The 22684-nt window shown below is 36.7% G+C and overlaps 1 protein-coding gene across 2 annotated transcripts in view; it reads left to right on the top strand.

Moving 5' to 3' along the window:
* FMR1NB (FMR1 neighbor) overlaps positions 1 to 20327 on the top strand; it is a 32163-nt gene extending 11836 nt beyond the window's left edge. The window contains exons 2-6 of one of the 2 annotated variants that reach the window (XM_044392444.3): positions 919 to 1038; positions 4582 to 4722; positions 6295 to 6391; positions 18438 to 18589; positions 20164 to 20327. In XM_044392444.3, the coding sequence (XP_044248379.1) occupies positions 919 to 1038; positions 4582 to 4722; positions 6295 to 6391; positions 18438 to 18589; positions 20164 to 20180 (527 nt within the window). In that variant the 3' untranslated portion in view covers positions 20181 to 20327. The remainder of the gene's footprint in view (positions 1 to 918; positions 1039 to 4581; positions 4723 to 6294; positions 6392 to 18437; positions 18590 to 20163) is intronic. The other variant, XM_026479703.3, reaches the window with a different exon arrangement.
* The last annotated feature ends 2357 nt before the right edge of the window (positions 20328 to 22684 follow it).

Raw genomic sequence — 22684 nt, 5'->3', positions numbered from 1 at the left:
ATACACTACTATTAACTATAGTCACCATGCTGTACATTATATCCCCAGAAGTTATTTATTTTATACCTGGAAGTTTGTACCTTTTGATTCCTTTAACCCAGTTCACCTACCCCTACCGCCTGCCTCTGGCAACCACCAGTCTCTTCTTTGTCTATAAATTCTATTTTGTTTTGTTTTTGTATCTATGAGTTCTATGCAGTGTTCTTTATAATATCAATGTCTTGTGAATAACTTAAATGTCTTTCTATGGGGGAATGGTTAACTCAGTTGTAATAGAGCCATGTAATGGAATACTGGGAAATTATTAAAGATAGTGTTGAAAAATACTGAATGATATGGACAAATCCATGCTACAGGAACAAAGATGGATATACTTTCCTGTGCTATAAGAGGGAATGATGTAAATAAAACTAAAAGCAGTTTGTTTGAAGTATTGAGGAAGAAGGATTAGGAGAGTTTTACAATGTCTAAGGTCTTGATTTTTATCAGTAAATAAAGAAGCCATCAATATATACCAAGAGTTTCTGTGATGGGGTCCGATTTAGTTGCCTTACATACCGTTTCCAAGTTGTTAATTGTTTGGGCCTCTGAATCTTAATGCTGTTTGTCAGAGGCAAGTTCAGTTTTGTAATTCAGATTAAAGCAAAACAATGAGATGTGTTAACCTATGTTTAAGCATTTTAAAATTATTTTTTAATTAAAACATTTAAAAAATTTAATACTTAGCTTTTCAGCTTCGCAGCAGAATCACATTCTCATTATTAATAGTACCTAAGCTGTTATGAGATGTAAGTATAATAACTGTTAGCTCTTAGACTTTCCATAATTAATTTAAGTAAAGGGTAATTACTATTAAAGGGTCATAAAAAGTGATGAACACTTTATATGTTGGGATTAATAATTTCACTTTTTCTTAAGGGTTCTCGAATTCTGTGTCTCCAAGTGAACGTATTCTGTGGAGCAGTGAAAATGCTAATGGACAATCTCTGGAAAAAAGTTCCATTTGGGAAGCTCTGTTAAAATTTTTCTTTCCAACAAGTAAGTTCTTCGATTTTTTTCCTCCCAATGTCCTCGTTTTGGAAAGAGTAGTTAAATGTTTAGGAGGCAGTGTGGTCTACTGGCATTGGGGTGAGACAGACCTGAGTTTCAATCCTGATTCTGCCCTTTGCCTTAGGCAGTGTAACATCTCTGAACCTCAGTGTCTTCATTGTTAAATGAAAATATTTACCACCAAGAATTGTGAGGATGACCTGAGACTATACTTTTAAGACATTCCATAAATGTTTGTTACTCTTTATGGAAATACTTTTCCTTCACAAATATCTAAACCTTTCACAATTTATCTTAATGGCATTGCCTGAAATTTAGTCATTGACCCAGTGTTGTGAAATCAATGTCTTCTTTAGCATTAATCAGGGAACTGTGTGGCTCTGATGTTATGGAATATACCAGATGTTTTCCCATCTGTTTTAATGATAAAAAGTTCAGGTTTCAAGTCACATCATCTTTTTGTGATTCTGTATATAATATGTTTATCAAGCACATGATGACCCCTGAGAATTATTAAACACAAATAAACGTGTTTCATTTTCTACAGCATGTGGTGCCCTTTCAAGGAGAATCTTCAAATAAATTGACATGTGAATTACAAAGATGAAGCTTTTATTAAAAATCATGAGAATTTATTCTAACAAAATTTGATGTACATATATGAGCACAAAATTATATCCATTGTTTAATTTCAGACTCTACCACTTAATTTACTTGTGATCTTGCATAAATCTCTTCACATTTCTCTATATTGGTTTCATCAAGTACAAAACAGGCATTATAACACCTACTACTAATGAGAATAGCAAAATAAATGAGGCCTTAAATAAATTTAAAAACTGCATGGTCAAGTTGAGTGAAGAAGGAGAAATTTGAGGTGTTGCCTGGCTGGCTCAGTCGGTAGAGCATGTGACTCTTGATCTTGGGGTTGTAAGTTCAAGCCCCATGTTGGGCATAGAGTTTACTGTAAAAAATAAAAATAAAAATAGGGATGCCTGGGTGGCTCAGTCAGTTAAGCATCCAACTCTTGATTTCAGCTCAGGTCATGATCTCAGGGTGTGAGATCGAGCTTTGCATGGGGAGTTTGCTTCTCTCCCTCTCCCTCTGTCCCCCACCCCCACTGACGCATACACTCTCTCTCTAAAACAAATAAATCTTTTTAAAAAAAACAATAAAAAATAATAAAATACTTATAAAAAAAGAAATTTGAGAAGGTGGTATGTTGTGAAACTAAAAGAAAAGTTTAGTGAGTGCCAACGTTGGTCATAAACAACAAGAAATGATGATTTAAGCTTTAGAGCTTATGAAGATAACAGACACAAACTGTCCCATAATTACCTCTAATTAACATTATACAAACACTAAAGCCACCTTTAAAAATAGTCAAATAAGAATATCTGCATTTCCAAAATATTCCTTCAACCTGGTGCAGTAAGTTGAGTCAAAATCAATTGTATGAGATGCCCAACAAAATCAGACTGTTCCATTTTAAGAGAAACATTGGACCCAGGGTGATTAAAATCTTTCAAAAACAGTGATTAAATATTTATAAAATGTATATGCTATCTCTTTGAAAAGAATAACTATAAGTTCATAAAATGTGAAATACTTTTAACCAATTTATTTCTTCCCCTGTATAATTGAAAAGGAACACTCTTCCCCCTTAAGCACTAAAAAAAAAGCCTCCCGCTTTGTCATCAGGCTGTTGTTCATAAAAGATTTATCTCTTGCGCATTTAAGTGATAACGTTGAGACAGACTAGCAGGGAAGCTTGAGAGGTCACATGATCCTTCTCTCTTTGGACAAAATTATATACTTAAACCTGATAAAAATTATTGTACCCTTTTTATTGTTCAAAATACAGGTGTCTCAGTAATTTAAGTCTGAAAAAATACAGGTGTCTCAGTAATTTAAGTCTGAAAGTTAATTTTAGTATCTGGCATAAAGTCTATCAGATGCAATTTCAGTATAAAATAATAGAAGCTCAGCATTAGATGGGATCTTAGAGATCATCCGGTCTGGTCTCTTCTGTGATTTAAAATCTCTTCTTTGATTTCCATTCCTGGAAAGTGGTCTTTGAACAATGCCAATAGTGAAGAATTCAACACGCAGTAAGTCCATAGCATCTCTGACCAGGCCCTGACTATAGTCACACGTTCTTGAGTGTGTGATGCCCAGGACTCAACGTGGTACTCCCGATGCAGTCCAGCCTGGGGAGAAAGTCACTGTGGGCCTGGTAGAATTGGAGAATAGATTGCCCAGTGAATATAACAATAAAGTAGACCAAACTCTCACATGTCTAAAATGTTTGGGAAACAAATATCCAGGCCAGCTGGAAAGGCATTAAATTTTTTGCACAGGTTACTTTGATCCTTCATTTCTTTATTTCTAGAATGGGGGTTTTAACACTCATTTTGAGAGTTTGTTGTGAAAATTAGAAATAATATGTGTAAAGCAAGGAATCTGGCCCAAACAGGTGCCTAATGAATGGTAGCTGTTATCACTTTTACCTTAGTTTTAGGAATTGCAAATATTTAAAAAGGAGAATATAATGAAATAAACCAAGAGATTAAAAAATATGCCTGTAACCATGATATTGTTCTTTGCTGACATTAAAGTTCTTTGCAGTGATCATGAAACATCAGTTATTACTTTTCTAAGTCTGTAGTTGTTGATAGTATTGGAGATTGAACTGAATCTATGCTGGCCGGCCTTAAGCCATACTATGGAAGTTATCTTTTTGAATAAAAATATGATATCTGCCTTTTTAGTTGTCATTTGTTTCTCTTATAAAACAGGATTTTTTTTAATCAGCTATTTGAGCTTGTGTGTCTCTATTTATTTATTTATTTATGAGCTTGCAAGTCTTATAGATTCAGATATGTATGGATTTATTGCAGTTGCATGAACCTTGGTGTTCATGCTACAAATCATTGCCTTTTCAAAATTATAGAGTCATAACTTAAGGGCAGAAGGAAGAGTCTTAAAACATACTGTAGTGCCAATATGGTAAGTGTTCACAGTAAGTAGGTCAATGTCAATAGTATCTACTTACCTTACACTCTAGCAATAAACTGTGAATTTTACTTACATTCATTTTCATTGACATATTCAGTGAGTTTCTGTAGCTTAGAAAAATTGAGTGAGAAGATATCTGTGGTATTATTTTAACAAGGTGTTAGTGTTAAGGACATTTGATATTTCTTGTTATTTAGCTCCTTCTATGTTATATTTGCATCACTACTACTCAGCTTATGATCTATAGTCCTTTAAAAACTATCTTACCAATGACCTGTTAACAATTTATATTTTTCTGTAGTTCATCTAAAATTGAAAATGTGACGGTAATAACTCTGTGGTAATTTTTAGCTTAGCTCTTATTTTTTCAGCATTCATCACTATTTGTATATGTCATTCAGTCTTTAAATGCACCAGTTAGAATGGTTTTTTTTGTTTTACAGTCATTATTTAATTAGGGAAAGTGCTTATTAACCATACTGAATTCTTTTTCTTGGATTTTGTTTCTAAAAGCATGCATTCCAAAGGAGAATCAGGTGGTGAAGGCTTGCAATGAGCTGCAAGATTATAACATGAGTGAATGTTTGGAATACAAATGCTGTTATTCACCCTTCAGGACCAGTAACTTCAGCTGCTTTGCCCCATTAAAAGATAGTAAGTTCATCCTTTTACATTTATTATATTTTTATTTTTAAAAATCAAATAAATAGGTCACAATGGCTTAAATTTAAATTTGGATCTCCCAGCTTAACACTTAAAGGGGGCTCCCAACCCTAGAGCAACACTGTCTGTAAAAGTCCTGAGGTGTTCAGGCCTCTATTCATGAACAGTTTCTGCTTAGCCCTTAGATGTGACTTTGGCAGTTCAAAATTAGTCTCATCTTTTCTTTTGTTTTAGTCACTTTCTGTCTTCTTCCAAAGATTTCAGACTCTATGAGATGTAACCCTCAGTGCCTGAGAAGAGATACCAACAGGCATGCCTTAGCTTATTTTTCTCTTCTCACTTTCTCTTCCTACTTGAGTAGAATTCTTCCCATTTTTCTTGTCTTCAACATCTCAGTATGTACCAGTAGACTCAAATGTTCCTTGTTAACGTTTATTAGTTTCTCTTTGTTCTATTGTTTTTGAATCAGTTTCTTAATATTTTTTTTCTTTATGAAGTTTTAAGAACTAGACCATCTGTTTTTGCTCCTGCATTTGGATAATGGGGACATATTACCAGTTGGTCCCATGATGGACATACTAGGTATGATTAAACACTAACAAATACTACAAAAAGTATGCATGCAAAACAATGTCTTAGGTTAATACAGCCCCTATTCAATTTACAACTCTTTGTTGAACATCTAGTATTAATAATGGAATCTGAAACCTGATCATGAATATAGTATTACAATTTCAACGCTGTCACATGGTGTTTATAATTCATTCATCAGTTTAGTCTTTATATTATGCGTGAAGAGACACTTGGTCTTCGTAGAGGGAAAAATTGAACTGTGACTTTTAATTCCCCAATCATATTAGAATGCATTTCCAAATGAATATAAGAATAAAATATGCTTGGAGCACCTAGGTGGCTTAGTTGGTTGAGTGTCCAACTCTTGGTTTCGGCTCAGGTCCTCATCTCAAGGTTGTGAGATCAAGCCCTGCAACAGGCTCTACACTCAGCGTGGAGTCTGTTTGTCTCACTCCCTCTGCCCCTTCCCCTAGTCTCTCTCTAAAATAAATAAATAAATAAAATCTTATAAAAGAATAAAATATGCTTATTTACCTGCAAATTCTTGATTTCTTGTTTAATGTTTTATAATTTGGAAGTAAACATTTAAGAAGCCATTCCTTTAACAAGTTAACTATTCATAGATTAATTCACTCCTTGAGTGCTTGAAGATGTATAACATATGGCCAAGGGAGAAAAACACACTTAGGCCATAGAAAGAAATATATAGTATGAATCATAATAGTCTGTTAACAAAAACAGTAGAATCACTTTGTTAAGGCTTCCTTTGGGAGGCATGTATTTCAAGTGTAGTGTTTAGTTGTATTTCAAGAACATTTCATAAACTCCTGCTACTGATAGAGTAGCAAAGATATTCACCTGTCATTTAAGAATACCTCCTTATTTTGCTTTATTCACTGGTAGGTTTTTTTTATAAAAACTTTATGAAGGAGCTCAGATTTGCTTTCTTGCTTAAGTCATAAAAGTAACAGGATATAATTAAACCAACAGAGCCTACACAGATGTTCCGGATGTTTGGGCTTGGTGTGATCAGCATGATCATCCTGGGATGTCTGCCCATTTATTGCTGCTCTCTTTGCCGGAGGAGGTAGGCAAACATAAACTTTTATTTGCTGATTGCTGAGTGTATTTGGATATTTCTGTGTAGACACATTTTTCATATGCACTAGAAACACAGGGATTATGTTTGGATCCCTTTTGTTTAAAAGAAGGTAGCTTAGGAAAAACCTAAAATAGAGTTACCATAATATTCTTAAATGCATGTTATTTTATTTTTCCATAAATTTAGACATTCTCCTGCATAGTCTGTACATTCCCTCATCAGACAGTTGGAAGGGAAAATACATCAGTGAGCTGGGAGTGTGTGAGTGGAAGTGGTTATTAACTGCAAGTCAGAAGAGTTCCCAGAACTGTTGTCTCCATCTAGTAGCCGGTCATCTACTATTGGGTCTTAAAAGCCTTGGTCTGTCTTCAAGCCAATTTGTATCAGATTTCTTCTTAGCATCTTATAAAAAATCCCAGTGGCCTATTGGCACAATGCTTCTAAGTTTAAAAAAAAATAGCTCCCTACCAGCGGAACAGTGGATGTGGAGATAGAGAGCAGGGACAGGGTGAGTGAGGCAGTTGGAACACAAAATTTAAGGAGGCACTCACTCTGAGGTTTGTGCAAGTGCAGAGTCGGCATTAGCACAACCCTGAGAGTAAGTATTTCCTTCAGTTCTCAAGAGAAAGAAAGGGTACCTCGGGTGTTTGGGTGGCTCAGCCGGTTGTCCGACTCTTGATTTCTGCTCAGGTCATGATCTCAGGGTTGTGAGATCAAGCCCTGCATCGGGCTCCGTGCTCAGTGGAGAGTCTGCTGCTCTCCCTCTGTCCCTCACCACCCCCACCCCACCCCTGCTCGCATGTATGCGCTCTCTCTCAAACGAATGGATAAGTCTTTAAAAAAAGAAAACAAGAAAAAGGCACCTGTTGAAGATTAAGCATCTTTAATGTTTTTATTTGAGTTAATGAGAAAGTGGTATTTGAGGTACCAAAAAATTGTTTAGATTTCACTGGAAGAGTGACACTATACACAAGTTACCTTATTTTCCATAAAGATCATCATGTCTTTTTTTTTCTTTTTTGTGCCTTTTCCTTGAGTTTGATGAATATGTCATATTCATCACTGTATTTTCAGTCAATAGCAGAGTGCCTCATATATTAAGGTGCTTAATATATTTTTGTTGAATAAATGAATGGTTGAACAAATAAAGAAATATAGTAGATGGCATTGGCTAGCCTGGAAGGCAGTCTAACAGTAATTTAAACTTTCTCATTGCTTACATAATTTTCTCAGACCATTTTGAAGACACAGTGGAGTCACAGCCTTTCAACTCCTCCAGTTTGCTGACAGTCAGTTCTTCTCTCAGTTTTCACTTAGTTTCCTATACTGAGTGTATAATCCTTAGGCCTCTCTCATTTTCTTTGTTTCCACAGATGATTGGGAATAGGAGTGGAATTTTTGACCATTCCTTCTTCAAAGTTTGATTTCAATTAAAAGATAACCCATGAATAAAAATGAAATAATATTTGCTAGAAAATGGTGGCTAGGATTATGCTATTCATTTTAGAGTGTCTGGTATAATAGGCCTGGTATAATAATTTCATTATGGCCCTTCTATTGTGTCTCTGCCAAGGAATTTATTGGGGATATTCAGGCACACTGGATTTTTCTTTAAAATGAAATTCAAAGAATTATTCTTGATAAGAACGTATTTTCTTCTTTCTACGTAGTATAAACTGCTTGAGAGACTTCAACAATGTGAATAGTATATTTATTGAACACCAGAAATTTTGGTTTACTATGATTTATTTATTTACTTGTTTATTTTTTAAATTTATTTTATGATTTTGTGTAAGAGTGTTATGTTCCTTCAGACATTCTGGGTTGTTTGTTGCAACCCCAGAGTATGTGCTTATTAGCAGCTTGCTGCTTAGCTTAATTTCCAGGAACAATGGATGTTTGAGGGTGGATGTGGCACTGTCAAGTTTTTTCTGGTAAGCTGATTTTAGAGGAAGGGGAATAATTGTGTTAGAATAAAGATCCTATCCTTGATACCAAACAAGGAGATTAAATGGAAGCCAAAGCCTGCTAACCACCCCTCTGCCTTTTTGGGGTCAAGATATCTCTTTAGAACTATCCCCTTAACTCACTTCCTGTTCTTCATTTCAAAGAATAAAGAGATAGATAAAATATTACAGTAGGTAAAATAAATGACCACATAAAAGGGAAATAGATGCAGCAGCAAAATCAATATGTAGTGGTTTTAAAAAGAAAAGAAAGTAGCCAAACAATTGTTTGTCTAAATCAGAGGGGCTAAAAGCCAAAAGCAGATCTGCAGTAACATGATCTGGACCTATTTGTTGGAAGAACTCTTGAGGCATTGGAAGATACTCTTAAGCTCCTTCTCCTGCTGGATCCTGTCCTATACATTAAATATACATACCTTCAGATGTTGTACCTCTCCCCTCTCGGCCTTTAGTTGTAAGGCAAAACAAGTGATGTTTTGACACTCCCCAGCTCCTGCAATTTGGACAGTGAGTTTTATTTACAGATTGGCTTGGGAGCTCACAACTGGCAAGAGTTGGAGGGAGTAAAAATGAGAAGTAATATGAGCAGGTGGGAGAAATGAAAGAAGTTTGGGGGAAGAGAATAATCACTTTCCAGAGCCAAATATATTTCATTCTTTTGGTGCCTAATTCATGCTTTCCTTAGTTGACCATATTTAATCACTGCTTGTTCTAGGAAAGATTCAAAAATGTCTAAGACATAGGCCCTACTTTCAAGGAGCTTAAATTTACCTTAAAATAAGTCCCAAGCATGACATGTTAAATAACAGTATAAGATGGAATATAATTAAGGACTAAAAGAGTGGTGGCAATAACTTGTCAAAGTTCTGAGGCAGTGGGGATCAGGATGAGTTGGGGAGAGCAGAGTGGGCTCCACAGTGGAGGTGCTATTTGAGCTGAGTTTTGAAGGGAGGACAAGATTTAGGTTGGAGGTGGGGCTCCCACAGAATTCATTACATCCAGATGGAGTCTTCTCACTATAAACCCCTTAACTGCTCATGATTTGTAAGCAGAGGTGGCTGAACTTTGCCCCTGGAGTAATCTATAATGGAATCTCTAGTTTACTTCTACTTGGCTTGAGTTCAGGTGTGGTTCGAACCAGGTACGCAGAGAACTCAAAACAGCTTGAGCTGGTTGCACATATACAAAAGGGAGCAGAGAGCATTAGTGAAAAGCTTTCTAAGAATTTGTGGCTAATAGCCTTATTAAACTTGCATATAAGATGAGTTTTGAAATTCATTACATCTTCAAGGTTATGTAAGATCTATTTTTATTCTCATTAATAGGGATCAGAAGCCTCATTAGGTTTAAGTGTCACTGGCAGGCTTAAGACTTATATAGAGATGAAGGAAGGAAAAGATCAGGTGGATGAGGACAAAAGGAAGCAGGGGAGGGGGGCTGTAGTGAAGAGAGGAGAAGAGTGGTGGCTGAATTGTTTCCGTTACAGTAATGGAGTGCCAATAATAGTAGTCTCAAGTGCCAAATTGAGTTTCTAAGCTTTATCTGTTTTTAGATAAGGTTTAATCTCTATGCATGGGCCAGTTGAACATCTGTGTATCATACAGTGATATGATACTTGTGTATGTACATAGCTTTGGTAAGGTGGAAAATTCAAACATTATAATACTATGCCTATTAGACTCAGATGGAGTGCATTTGCTTGTTTTTTTTCTTCCTATCAGATTGAATTTGCAACTTTGAATTAAGCAAAAATTCAGAACTCAGTCTGCAAATGACAAAACTATGTTTTCTTTCAACTAATAAAAAGCCATTTTTTTAAGATTGTAGATCATCTGATACACAGATGATGTAAATAGCACATCCCCCATACGCTTTCAATGTTGCTACTTGCCAGATGGCTGTTACTGAAAATTTCTACATTTAGACAAATCCTGCTGCGTGATTCTCTGTATTATAATGTGGTTTTCATTATGCAGATAGTCTTAATACCACTTCGTTTCTTAGAATGGGAGGTAAAGAATTGGGAATAAATGTGTCAAAAATTGCCTAAAAATCATCACCCATTGAATTTTAAAAATAGGCATTTACATTTTCAAATCCCCATGTTTGTGTGTTTCATTATACTGTACAATATAATTAGTAATGTTATTTTGAAAAGCTTTATGCAGTAATTAGCCAACTGCTGAAAGGTTTGAAGTTCCTGGATTATATACATATGAATTCAGAGAAAGGAAATAAAGTCTATAAATTTTGAAAGTATGGCTAGTCTCTAAGAACTTTGATAAAATATGATCAGATGAGAATGTGAGCAAATTGGAACCCTGCTCTATCATGAGTCAGTATAGATTTGAAACTCACATAAAGCCAGTTCTTCTTGGACCCTGTTCAAGGTAATTTAGTTACTGAAATAATAAGAGAATCTCATTATATGCAGCTTATATGTCTGAGGTGTTCCCATTGCAAGGACTCCAAGGGCAGCATTTTAGAGAATTCTGAAATAGTAGGTACTATTAAAAAGAACATTTTGTTGCCAAGTAACTAATAACCTCATTGCAAAATACAGTGGCCTTTTCTCAATTCCATCCAATTTGACCTTTTTGTCACATAGTAGTACACTGTTGACTGCTCCTTTTTTGCAACTTTCCTTCCTTGGATTTCATTGTCCCCTTACCATTCTGATCCATCTCAGTTTGCTTTTCTTTGTTCTCCCAACTGTGGTTGTTCCCCAAAGTCTTTTTCTCATCTACCAGAGAATATTACAAGTATGTATCAGAAAGAACATTTGAAAAGATCTGTGTTCTAGTTCTGCCTTTTCTACCAGTTTTATAGTGAGCTTAACTTCTTTGGTACTGGTTTTCTCTTAAAATTAGAGTAGAGAATTGAGTTAGATAATTTCTAAGTTCCTTTCTGATCATAACCCATTCTGGGTTTCTCTGGGTGAATGACTCTTTTAAATCTGAATCCTGGGGGGTGCCTGAGCGTTTCAGTCAGTTAAGCATCTGCCTTTAGCTCAGGTCCTAATCCCAGGGTCCTGGGATTAAGCCCCCACATCCAGCTCCCAGCTCAGCAGGGAGTCAGTTTCCCCCTCTTCCTTTACCCCTCCCCCAGCTTGTGCTCTCTCTCCCAATCTCTCTCTCTCAAATAAATAAATAAATCTTTTTTAAAAAATCTGAATCCTGAAATCCTTACCTCTATCTCTTCCACATTTCTAATTGCCCTCATGAATTAGATGTTCTGTTAGCACCTTAAATGCAACATGTGGAAAACTGAACTTACCTTTTTTTCCTCTCAAATCATCTCCCCTTGACACCTGTCCATTTCTATCAGTGATTTTTTTAGTCTCCCAGACTAGAAACCTTGGAGTCGTTTGTGACTATTTACTTTCCTTTATTTTCAGTATGTAATCTAGTCTCTTAGTCCACTGTCATTTTTTGCTTTCCTTTAGAATGATTCTGGAATTTGCCTCTTCTCAAATTTATTTGTTGTTACAGCTTGGTCCAGGTCTTGTATGCTGTCAACTTCTGTCCCGGGTAGGTGGTTTTGGGAGAGGAGCAAAAAGGAGCTAAGGTGTATTAGTCTTCTAGGGCTGCCATAGCAAAACACCAGAGAACAGGGGCTTTAAACAATACACATTTTTTTCTCACAGTTCTTCAGGCTAGAAGTCCATGATCACGATGTCAGGTGATTTGGTTTCTGGTGAGGACTCTCTTCCTGCAGATGGCCATCTTCTCACTGTGTACTCACATGGCCTATCCTTGATGCATAAGAGAAGGGGGAGAGAGAGAAAGAGCAAGATCTCTGGTTTTTAGTTTAAAAAACTGAAAAATTGGAGCACTTGGGTGGCTCAGTTGGTTAAGTGTCTGCCTTTAGCTCAGGTCATGATCTCAGGGTCCTGGGATGGAGCCCTGGTCTGGCTCCCTGCTCAGTGGGGATTCTGCTTCTCCCTCTCCTTCTGCCCCTCCCCCTGCTTGTGTGCTCTCTCTCTCTCAAATAAATAAATAAAATCTCTTAAAAATAAATAAGTAAATAACTGAAAAATTAGTTTTTGTAATGACATTCATTTTACTGATTGGGGCCCCACCCTTATGACCTCATTTAAACTTAATTACTTCCTTAATTACTAGAGCCCCCAATCTGCAAATATAACCACACTGGAAGTTAGGGCTTAAATATATGAGTTTCAGGGACACAAGCATTCAGTCCCATAACACAAGGCTAGCAAGCATCCAAGGGCAAAGAAAGGATTGAGAACTGTGGAGGGCATTGGAATGAGGTGTTTAATCCAAAGAGTTTGTACAAGAGAGACTATAACTAGTTTGGGACTGCAACTGGGGTTTGGAAGATGGCTAGGAGTTGAGTGCTGGAGAAGTTTCCTGGCACCTTTATAGGAATATATGGCTGTGCCCTTAAGAAGGAGGGCATTAGTAAGGATGCTTACCAAGCCAATTTGGACATATACCTGGATTCCTAATCTATGCTCCTTCTAATCCATCCTGGAATGTCCTGCCAGATTAATCTTCCAAAGATAGTATTATTTCATTTCATTGTATTATTCAAGAACTTCTAATGCATTCAAGAATATCTGGATTCCAGACCTTGTGTTTGGTAGCGTGAAGAACAAAGAGGTGATTCAGATCATGCTCTGCTCTCAAGGGACACCATAGTCTAATAAGGGATATATACAAATACCCAAAGTAAAAAGTCACACTCCATAAAAAAGGTACAGGTAAAAACAATTAGCATGTTTTACCTTTTCCAGTTTATGTGAAGTTTTCACATACATTGTCTTATATGACCTTCAAAACAGAGGTGCAGGAGGGTTTGGTCTCTTGCTCAAGATTACATAGTGATAGAGCAAGGATTACGATCTATTTTCTGAGTTCCTTGCTTTTTCTACCATAGAAAATAGGAAGAAAAGAAATGTAGATAAAAACACAATGGCATCTTGTTACTTCAAGTCCACTCAAAAGACTGTGGCTTTCAAAGTTATCTGTTAGATTCATTCTGTAACTCCAGTAACAGTTCTTATAACTCACCATGTATCTTGTGTTCCATCCAGGGAACTATCTTTACTTTTCTTGGCATACCCCAGGCTTTATTCTTGCCTCTGTTCTTTTGCCCATGTTGCTCCCAAATTTTGTGATTGTTCTTCATCCTCTTCACTAATTTAAATTCTTTCTTACCTTCCTATTGCAACTGCCCCAATTCGTCCACAAAATGTTCTGCAACTGCTCCAGATCCCAACGTTTTCTTTTTCTTGGAGCCTTTCACTGCACTTGTGTTTTTAACCACATAGTATAACACATAATTATCCGTTGTCTCCTGTTATTAGTTTTCTTTCTCTGGCTAAATTGTAACTTCTGTGAGGACAAAGGGGCAAACTTTATACTTCTCTGAGTGTAGAGCTGTGGTTCCCCAAATGGGGTCCCTGCACTAGTATCATCATCATCCCCTGGGAGCATATCAGAAATACATGTTCTCAGGGCCTACCCCAGATCTACTGAATCAGAACTCTGGGTTTAAAGCCCAACAATTTGTGTTTTAACAAGCCCAACAATTCATTCTCATGTACACCCAGGTTTGAGAACCACAGGTCTCTAGACCATGTGGTATGCAACTCAATAAATAATGATTGAAATAATCTAGTCAGCCTTTTTGGTGGATTCTCTATCTTTTTGATATTGCAAATAGTAAGTTAAATTGATAATTTTTTTATCTATAAGATCAATGTTATGTTCTTTAGCTATCTTAAAGAATTTACGTTTATATTAACGAATTAGAGTTTGTTAAGAAACATGGAAAAATCAACCTACTAGACCAGTATTTATCATGCACTAGTCTGTAGATGACTTGTATGGAAGTAACCTTGGGAATATTTAATAATATAGATTCCTAGACTATACCCAAGAGATTCTGATTTAGTAAGTCTGGGATTTGGACCTCAAATGTGTATTTTCTAAAGCACCCCAAATGAATCTGGTACATAGCCCATTTGGAACTACACTAGACTCTCCAGTTCAATCCTTTATACATTCATTCTTTCTGCAAATATTTATTGAGCTCCTATGGGCATTTGCTAGGTATTGTGTTTTTCTCCATCTGGTCATCTCCTTGGGCAGCCTCACTATCTATGTTATGAGCCATCTAAGCCCATAGCTTCAGAGTTCCCTGATGCGCTCAATTCTGAAGAATCTCTCCTGTATTCTGTATTGACCACCCACATTCATGCCCATATCCTGAATCTTGTCATTCATCAAAAATTGAACCTCTGAGTCTCTGAAATCTTAAACTTCAAATCTCAAACTACGCTCTTTGACCATAGGTGCTTTGTTTGTCCTCTCTGTTTTTCCTTTCTTTTACTCTTGCTGCACCTGTTCTTATTGGGACCACTAGCCTTTTTAACTCTGTTTTCCCCTATCTTCTGTTTTCTGTCTTTTAATATTATCTGATTTCTTTATCCAGCCTGGATCCTATTATCTGATACATGAATCCATTCTTTCCAGCTCCTTTGTTTCATTGAAATTGAATCCACACTACTGCTCTGCTCCTAGATCTATAGGTTCCTGGGATTCTTAGAGAAAAAAAGTCTCACAACCGTATAGATCTGTATCACAAGAAATTCCCAGTGAGCCAATTAGTGTTTCCAGCCATACCACTCTACTTGATATTTAGGAACAACATACTTCTTTGCCACTCTGATCTTTTCACACAGTGTACCACCCACTGTTTGACATGCTTTTATACATCTTCCCATCTCCACTCTTCTTTATCTGGCTCACTCCACTCTGGATGCAAGCCTCAGCTTAGATGTCACCTCCTCCAGGAAGCTTACGCCAAACCTCCGGCCCAGACTGGGTCAGGCTTCTTCCTTTTTGTCTCCTACCAATCTCGGCTTACCTGTGTTTGAACTATCTCAATGTGATATAATTATCAGCTTATATATCTGCCTTCCCTTCTAAATTTCAAGCTTCTTGAGGGCAGGATGCATATATTATTCATCTTTATGTCTTTAGCATTTAGAATGGTGTTTATTCCATAAATGAGCAAATGTGTCAGTGAGTGAATGAGTATGAGATAAGTTGATCTGTACATTTCAAGTATGAGTATGCTGGTAACAATATGATATTTTACATAAAAAGAAGAAAATCAGGGGCGCCTGGGTGTCTCAGCTGTTAAGCATCTGCCTTCGGCTCAGGGCGTGATCCCAGGGTCCTGGGATCGAGCCCCGCATCAGGCTCCCTGCTCCGCTGGGAGCCTGCTTCTTCCTCTCCCACTCCCCCTGCTTGTGTTCCCTCTTTCACTGGCTGTCTCTCTCTGTCAAATACATAAATAAAATCTTAAAAAAAAAAAGAAGAAGAAGAAGAAAATCTCCTCTAGGACTCTGGACAAATCATTTCACCCCTACCTACTTTCCCTCTTGGGTATTCTCATTAGATAGTGAGTAGAATATCTAACTTTGGATCTTAGTAATAAATTTTAAGGCTGAACCTAAAACCTAGTTTTCTGCAACCTAGACTAGTGCAGTGCATTTCAAAATAAGGCCATATTTCATTTTTCTTTGTCGATTAAGGTCAAATGTACTCCATTAAATTTAAAGTAAAATCTATGGATAAAGAAAACATAGTCATTTTAATTATGTGAAATAAAATATTTTGAAGTCACAACATTAGAAAAAAGTATAAGTCCCCAATTTCTTATCTAAAATTCTGAAGTTCAAAAACTTCTACAAACCCAAAGCTTTTTTCCTAACTCATTTGGTAGCAAAACATGAGCTGACCTGACCTGAGACATTTTCTAGCATTATTTAATGTTTAGAGTAATAATCATATATTTTGTTATAGAAATATTACTGTGTTTGATAATGAGATGTTGCTCCAGGCCTTATGGGAGTGTCATGTAATATTCAGTATATCATGTCATATTAGTTTTCTAAAACCCAAAATATTCTGCATTCTGAACCACATCTGGCCCCAAGAGACTGAGAACTATGTAGTTGTTTCAGTTATTATTTTTTTGAGACTGAAGTTAATAGCACTAAAACATAAAGAGGCCGTAGGTAAATCACAAATATATTTTTGGCCTTCACCCACTATTTCATTTATACCTGGAGACTTTTTTAATGATTAATTGAGGAAAAAGTATTTATTTGCTCCATGTATGTCTTACCTAGTGGAGCTCAGTGACAACTCAGTAATGCAATTTGAGGGGAGAAAAGTGAGTATTACTTTCAAAGTCATCATTTCAAAGGCAGGCTTATCAATCTCTGGGCCCCACATGCTAAGAACCTGGTTGCTCTGTATAGCTAAGTAGCACTGTCAGGAGCCAGGTGTCCTCTTCTGTACACTACCTAGCTTTGTGCTGAGGATAGGCCTATGTATCTGTCATTGCCTCTTCATAATGTCATATGGAAATTTTCCTTTCTCTTTTGGGTTTCCGTCCTTACCTTTGCTTTGAGCATTTCTAGTTTTTCTCCTTGGCTTGTGCTTAGGTCTTTAGAAAGTGAAAGATCTTGGGGCACTTGGCTTGCTCAGTGCTTAGAGCATGCAACTCTTGATCTTGGCGTTGTAAGTTCAAGCCCCATTGTGGGTGTAGAGATTACTTAAAAAGAAAATCTTTTAAAAAAAGAAAGTAGGGGGAATGAAGCATGAGAGACTATGGACTATGAGAAACAAACTGAGGGCTTCAGAGGGGAGGGGGGTGGGGGAATAGGATAGACTGGTGACGGGTAGTAGGGAGGGCACGTATTGCATGGTGCACTGGGTGTTATACGCAACTAATGAATCATCGAACTTTACACCAGAAACCAGGGATGTACTGTATGGTGACTAACATAATATAATAAAAAAACATTAAAATAAAAAAAAAAGAAAGTGAAACCTCTTATAAAAATAAATATCAGCTAACATTTCCTGAACCCTCATTGGGTACAAGTCTCTGTGGGGTATATAAAGTTACAAGGTAAGGCTCTAGCCTGAAGTTATTTCCAAGCTCTGAGGGGAAAAGGGGACAGGTTTGCATAGTGAGTGAGAGATTGCTCTTTGGATTAGGCAGGTCTGGATTTGAAACCTGGCACCATTGCTGAGTAGTCTGGTGACCTCAGGCAAGTTGCTTTCCTCCTCAGTGCCTCAGTTTCCCCATCTGAGAAATGGAAATGATAGAAAAAGAACCTGCCTCATCAAGTCATCATGAAAATTGAGTAAGGTCGTGCACATGAAGTGCTTATATAAGGCCTTGGCACATGGGACGTCTGTCATACTTGTTATTAGTCATTATTTGCTAATGCTGCAGTGTGGTCTAAGGGAAAGAGGCTGTATTTTAGAGTCAAACAGACATTGGTTCAAATGCTAGCATCTCCATTTACTATCTATGTATGACCTTGGGTGAGTTATCTTACTTCTCTAAACCCCAGCTTAATTATTTGCAGAACAGAAAACACAATATCCACCTTATAGGGTTATTGTGAGGATTAAGTGAGATAAAGTATGTAAAGCACCTGGCCAAGTTCTTAGCCTGTGATAGGCTCTCAAGCACCCCCAACCCCGACTATCCACACAAATGCAAGGAAGTACAAGATTGAATACCAAATGATAGCAATAGTCAGTGAAAGTGCAAGCTTGTAAAATTATAGATGATAATGTAATGTGAACTATTACCATTTAGTTTTGAAATTAATAGGATGGAAGAATCTCTATAAGCTAGAAGTAAAAGGGAAGGTTTCCTAGGCAAATAATATATAAGCCAGATCTTGAAGGGTGAGTAACATCGATGTCAGCAGAGGGGAGTATGACAGCATTCCTATTATGGAAGACGATCAAGTGATCAAAATGACACTATGTAGAGTAATAGTAATGGTTACAGTGATAAATATGAATGAGCCAAGTGCAATATTTTCTATCAGATTTGTTAAATTTGATGAATTAAACAATCAGGTGGGAATGTGTAAAGAGTTATGTGGATAATTAGCCTTTTCCTTATAACCCATCATTTTTTTATAACCCATAATTGTTATTGTTCACAATCACTGTTGAGAAATAAGGATTCACTTTGAAATTTTAATATTACAGCAAATGGGCCAATCCTTTACGAAGGAAAGTCAACAGAATTTTAAAGGGTTTGAAGAAACAAAGAAAGAAAATAAAGAGGGATGCTCAAATGTTAGGGAGAGCAGTAGAAGACAAGGAAGGTGTAGGTGATGAAAGAGAACAGGAGACCAAAGGTAATTAGCAGTAGGATATAAAATTGAAGTATTTAATATTTGATTCTTGTTACCACCATCTTGGTGCAATTGATGTGTTTTGTTTGTTTGTTTGTTTGTTTGTTTGTTTTTACCCCACAAATGCTTGGACTACAGTAGTATCAGCTTCTGAAACAGTATTATCACTAGGGATATTTGGATTCTAGGAAGGTGGACAAGAAATGAACAAAGTTGTTTGGGTACCACATTGTTTGGTATGCATAGTTCAGCTCTTTAGAAGAAATAAGTGGGATCTGCCTGTTCTGACTCTATGGGTCCATGAAAGACACCCATGCTAAATAACAATGGCTATAGTTCCCCATATGCATTGACCATGCCAAATATCCAGGGGAAGGAGGGTAGCTTCAGGAATCTGAGAGATCCGCAATCAAATCCTGGGTCCCAGCTGTTAGTTTCAGCTACCTGTTCCCCAAACTTAAATAATTCAGTATTATGAGTGGTTGAGGTATCCCAGAATTATACAGCAGGGACTACCTGGCCCTTAGGCTTACAGATCTCCTAGGCTTGGCCTGGGTTTCCTTCTCTCATGGTAATTATGAAGAGCCAACTAAGAATAAAATGGTCAGTGAGAAAAGAGGTATCAGGGAATAGAGTATTGGACTGGGCGGGGGGTGGTCAGGAGACTCAGGCCATTAACTTGTGGCATTTTCTTGGACAAGTGAGTTAACCTTTCAGCAGCTTGATACCATCAGCTGAAATTTTTTGTGTAGCTTAAACAATATATGTGAAAATGCTTTGACAATTGCAATGCAATACTCGAATTTAAATTGTTAATTTCTAGCCTCAGTTACAGAGAAGCAGAGGAGTGGAATAACAGACCACTGATCTTAGTGTCAGGAGACTCTGTCTTTAGTCTCAGTTCTGCCATTATGTACAGTGGGAGCTTGGGCAGTTCCCTTAACTTTCCTGGGCTTCAGTTCACCAAGCTGCAGAATGAGAAGTTTGGACTAGATGAACAGGAAATGTGACTTATCTCAGAAGAAACAAAATCCTTATATATTTTATATATATATGTATTATATTATTATATATATATATGTATATGTATATATATGTGTTTTATTATTATATATATGTATTATATATATAGGTATTATATATATGTATGTATATATTTATGTAAGGTAATACATAAATATATATATAATCATACATGTATATACATACCTATATATTATTGCTTTGTATAAGTTTAATGAAATACATACATATGCATATGTATGCACACACAGACACACATATATGACATTATAAATAGACTAACAATACAGTTTCTCTGGGCCATGTACTGGGTCATGGATGTTCACCTTGTTATTCAGAAATTGTGATTGTATTTGCCACAGTGTATTTTGTCTTTATGCTTCACAGTAACATAAGATGGTACACTGGCAAACTGAAAATATACAAGTTAAACATAGCATTGAATATATAGAGTTTGAAAACTTTGTTGCAGTCGTTTCCTTTTCTAACAAAGTGTGATGTATGTATACTAGTCCTTTCAAGTTGTTTAACTTTGTTTTACTTTTCTCCTGTAGCATTATTTTCCCACTGAGAAGAACACAAACCATTCAGAGCAGAGGAGACTGTCCCAGTCATCTAAACCTGATGGAACATTTTAGAAGGACAAAAATTCGTTCTTATTTTTGTCATGTTTACTTCCAAATATAAAATAAAGTTGATAGTTCTGTTTCTGTGCATCAAACCAGGATCTGAATTCTTCTTATTGAAAACAGTTACTACAGAATTTTAAAAAACGTATGAAAAGCACTGGTGGCATTTCAGTCCTAGGTAGTAGTGTGATTTTTGCAACTTCGGTTATGTTATCAACATATACTTCTGTTGGGGTTAAATAAGGCAGAGATTTCTTGTTGTTTTTCACCTTCCAGCAAAGTGGTTGGGGGGGTGGAACCCAGTGATCATATTTCACTATATATGATACTGTGTTTATTTTGAAGAAAAGAGGTAACAATATTTTGTAGTAGGGTTCTTCTTTTTATTTTATAATTTATAACATTATTTTTTCCACCATAAAAGGCACACTCATTATAGAAAATTTGGTAAATAAAGCTCTGTAGAAGAAAGAAAAAAAATCATCCATAATCCTACTACCAAGATCTGAACACTGCTGTTAGCTTATGTTTTTTAAAAAAAACAAAAACAAAAACAATTGTGTTCTGTGACATACATTAATTGATTTTTAAAAAGTTGTCTTTTCTTTAATATTCACTTTCTTCTTTTTAGATGTTTAGGACTCAAGTTTACCTAGGCTTGTTGCTCTTTCATTCAACAAGCATTGATTAAGCCTCTGCTATGGGTAATGCATTTTCTATGTGCTGGGGATGTAGTCACAATCAAGATAAAGTTGGCCTTTCCCTCATGGAACTCAGAGCCCAGCTGGAGAGGAAACCAGATAAAGAAGTAATAACAAGGGTATGATAGAAGGACTACCAAGTTCTGTGAGGGCATTTAGCAGGGGCACTTAGCCCGACTTCAGGAAGAGGCATAAAATGGAAGGTAAGAAGGACCAACAGGTGTTTCCCATGCAATCACTGTGTGGTGGGAGGAGTGTTTCAGATATGAAGGCTCAAGTACATGGAATATTTGGAATATGGCAGAAAGTTCAGGATAGCAACAACTTCGACTTAGGTGTTAGATTAAAAGAACTTTATTTTTTTTAAGATTTATTTATTTATTTGAGAGAAAGAGAGAGAGAGAGCACACACGTGGGGGGAGGAGCAGAGGGAGAGGGACAAGCAGACTCCATGCTGAGTGCAGAGCCAGAGACCATGATCTGAGCCGAAATCAAGAGGACACTTAACCGACTGAGCTACCTAGGTGCCCCAATTAGAACTTTATAACCCACATTTATTTATTTTTTAGGCCATTTTTAAAATTTTAATTCCAATATAGTTAATATACAGTGTTAAATTAGTTTCAGGTGTACAATACAGTGATTTGACATTTTTATATATTTCCCTGTGCTCCACAAGGTAAGTGTACACTTAATCCCCTTCACCTATTTCACCCATCCCTTCTGATAACCACCAGTTTGTTCTCTATAGTTAAGAGTCTGGTTTTTGGTTGGTTTCCTTTTTTTGGTTATAACCCACATTTTAAAAATGGGTTTTATCTTGTAGACAGAAGGGAACCAATGAAGGGTTTTAAGCACAAGAATGGTATGGTTAGATCTATATCCTTAGAGGTCACTCTACCTATTGTGTGGAGAATTGGAAGTGAGCAGCACTGGGATCAAGAGAATCAGTTATGAGACTGTTGTATCAATATAGATGAGAAAATATGGTGTCCTGGGCAAGGGTAGTGGCACTGTGGATAAAAGTAAATAGATCTAAGAGCTGTTTGGCATGTAGCATTGGTAGGACTTGGTTATTAGTTTGTGTGGGGAAGGAATGAGGAGGTTCAAAGAGTATAAATTTCAGGTTTCTAAATGATGAACCAACTGGAAAGATAGTGGTACTCTTCCTATTCAGTGAGATGGGACAATTAGAAGGACAGGTGTGGCAGGTGAAGATGAGTCATTTTTGGATAGGCTTTTTGAAGTGCCTGTGGAACATCCAGGTAGAAATGACTAGTAGGCAGTTAGATATATGGGTTTGGAGCTCAGGAGAAAGGTCTGGCTGTGTGTAAAAGTTTAGGAATCATCAATATATAGATGATAATTGAAGTCCTAGTGAATGATTGATATCAACCAGGAAGAATAAGAAAAAAAGAAGGGACTGGAATAGAATCCAGAAAAACACAAGCATTTAAGGGGTGGTCAGAAATGGTGTGCTGTCAGTGGAGACTGAGAAGTATGAGGATAAACGAGAGAGTTGTTGGGGAGGAAAAGTTTTTCTATACCTTTCAAAATTCTTTTGGCTGGTCTAAGAATTAAATTGACATGAGACGAACTAACAGGAGGAAATCAAATTTAATTATGTACATACAGAGGCTCCATAAAGAATTTGAGGCCTACAGGCAGGCAGGCAATTGAGGCTTATATGCCATTCAAAACTAAGGAGAAAAGGGATAGGGGTCTGGGACTTCAAACGGAAGAAA

This window comes from Ursus arctos, chromosome X (genome assembly GCF_023065955.2).
Source record: "Ursus arctos isolate Adak ecotype North America chromosome X, UrsArc2.0, whole genome shotgun sequence".
Classification (NCBI taxonomy): domain Eukaryota; kingdom Metazoa; phylum Chordata; class Mammalia; order Carnivora; family Ursidae; genus Ursus; species Ursus arctos.
This window is presented reverse-complemented; position numbering and strand designations above follow the sequence as displayed.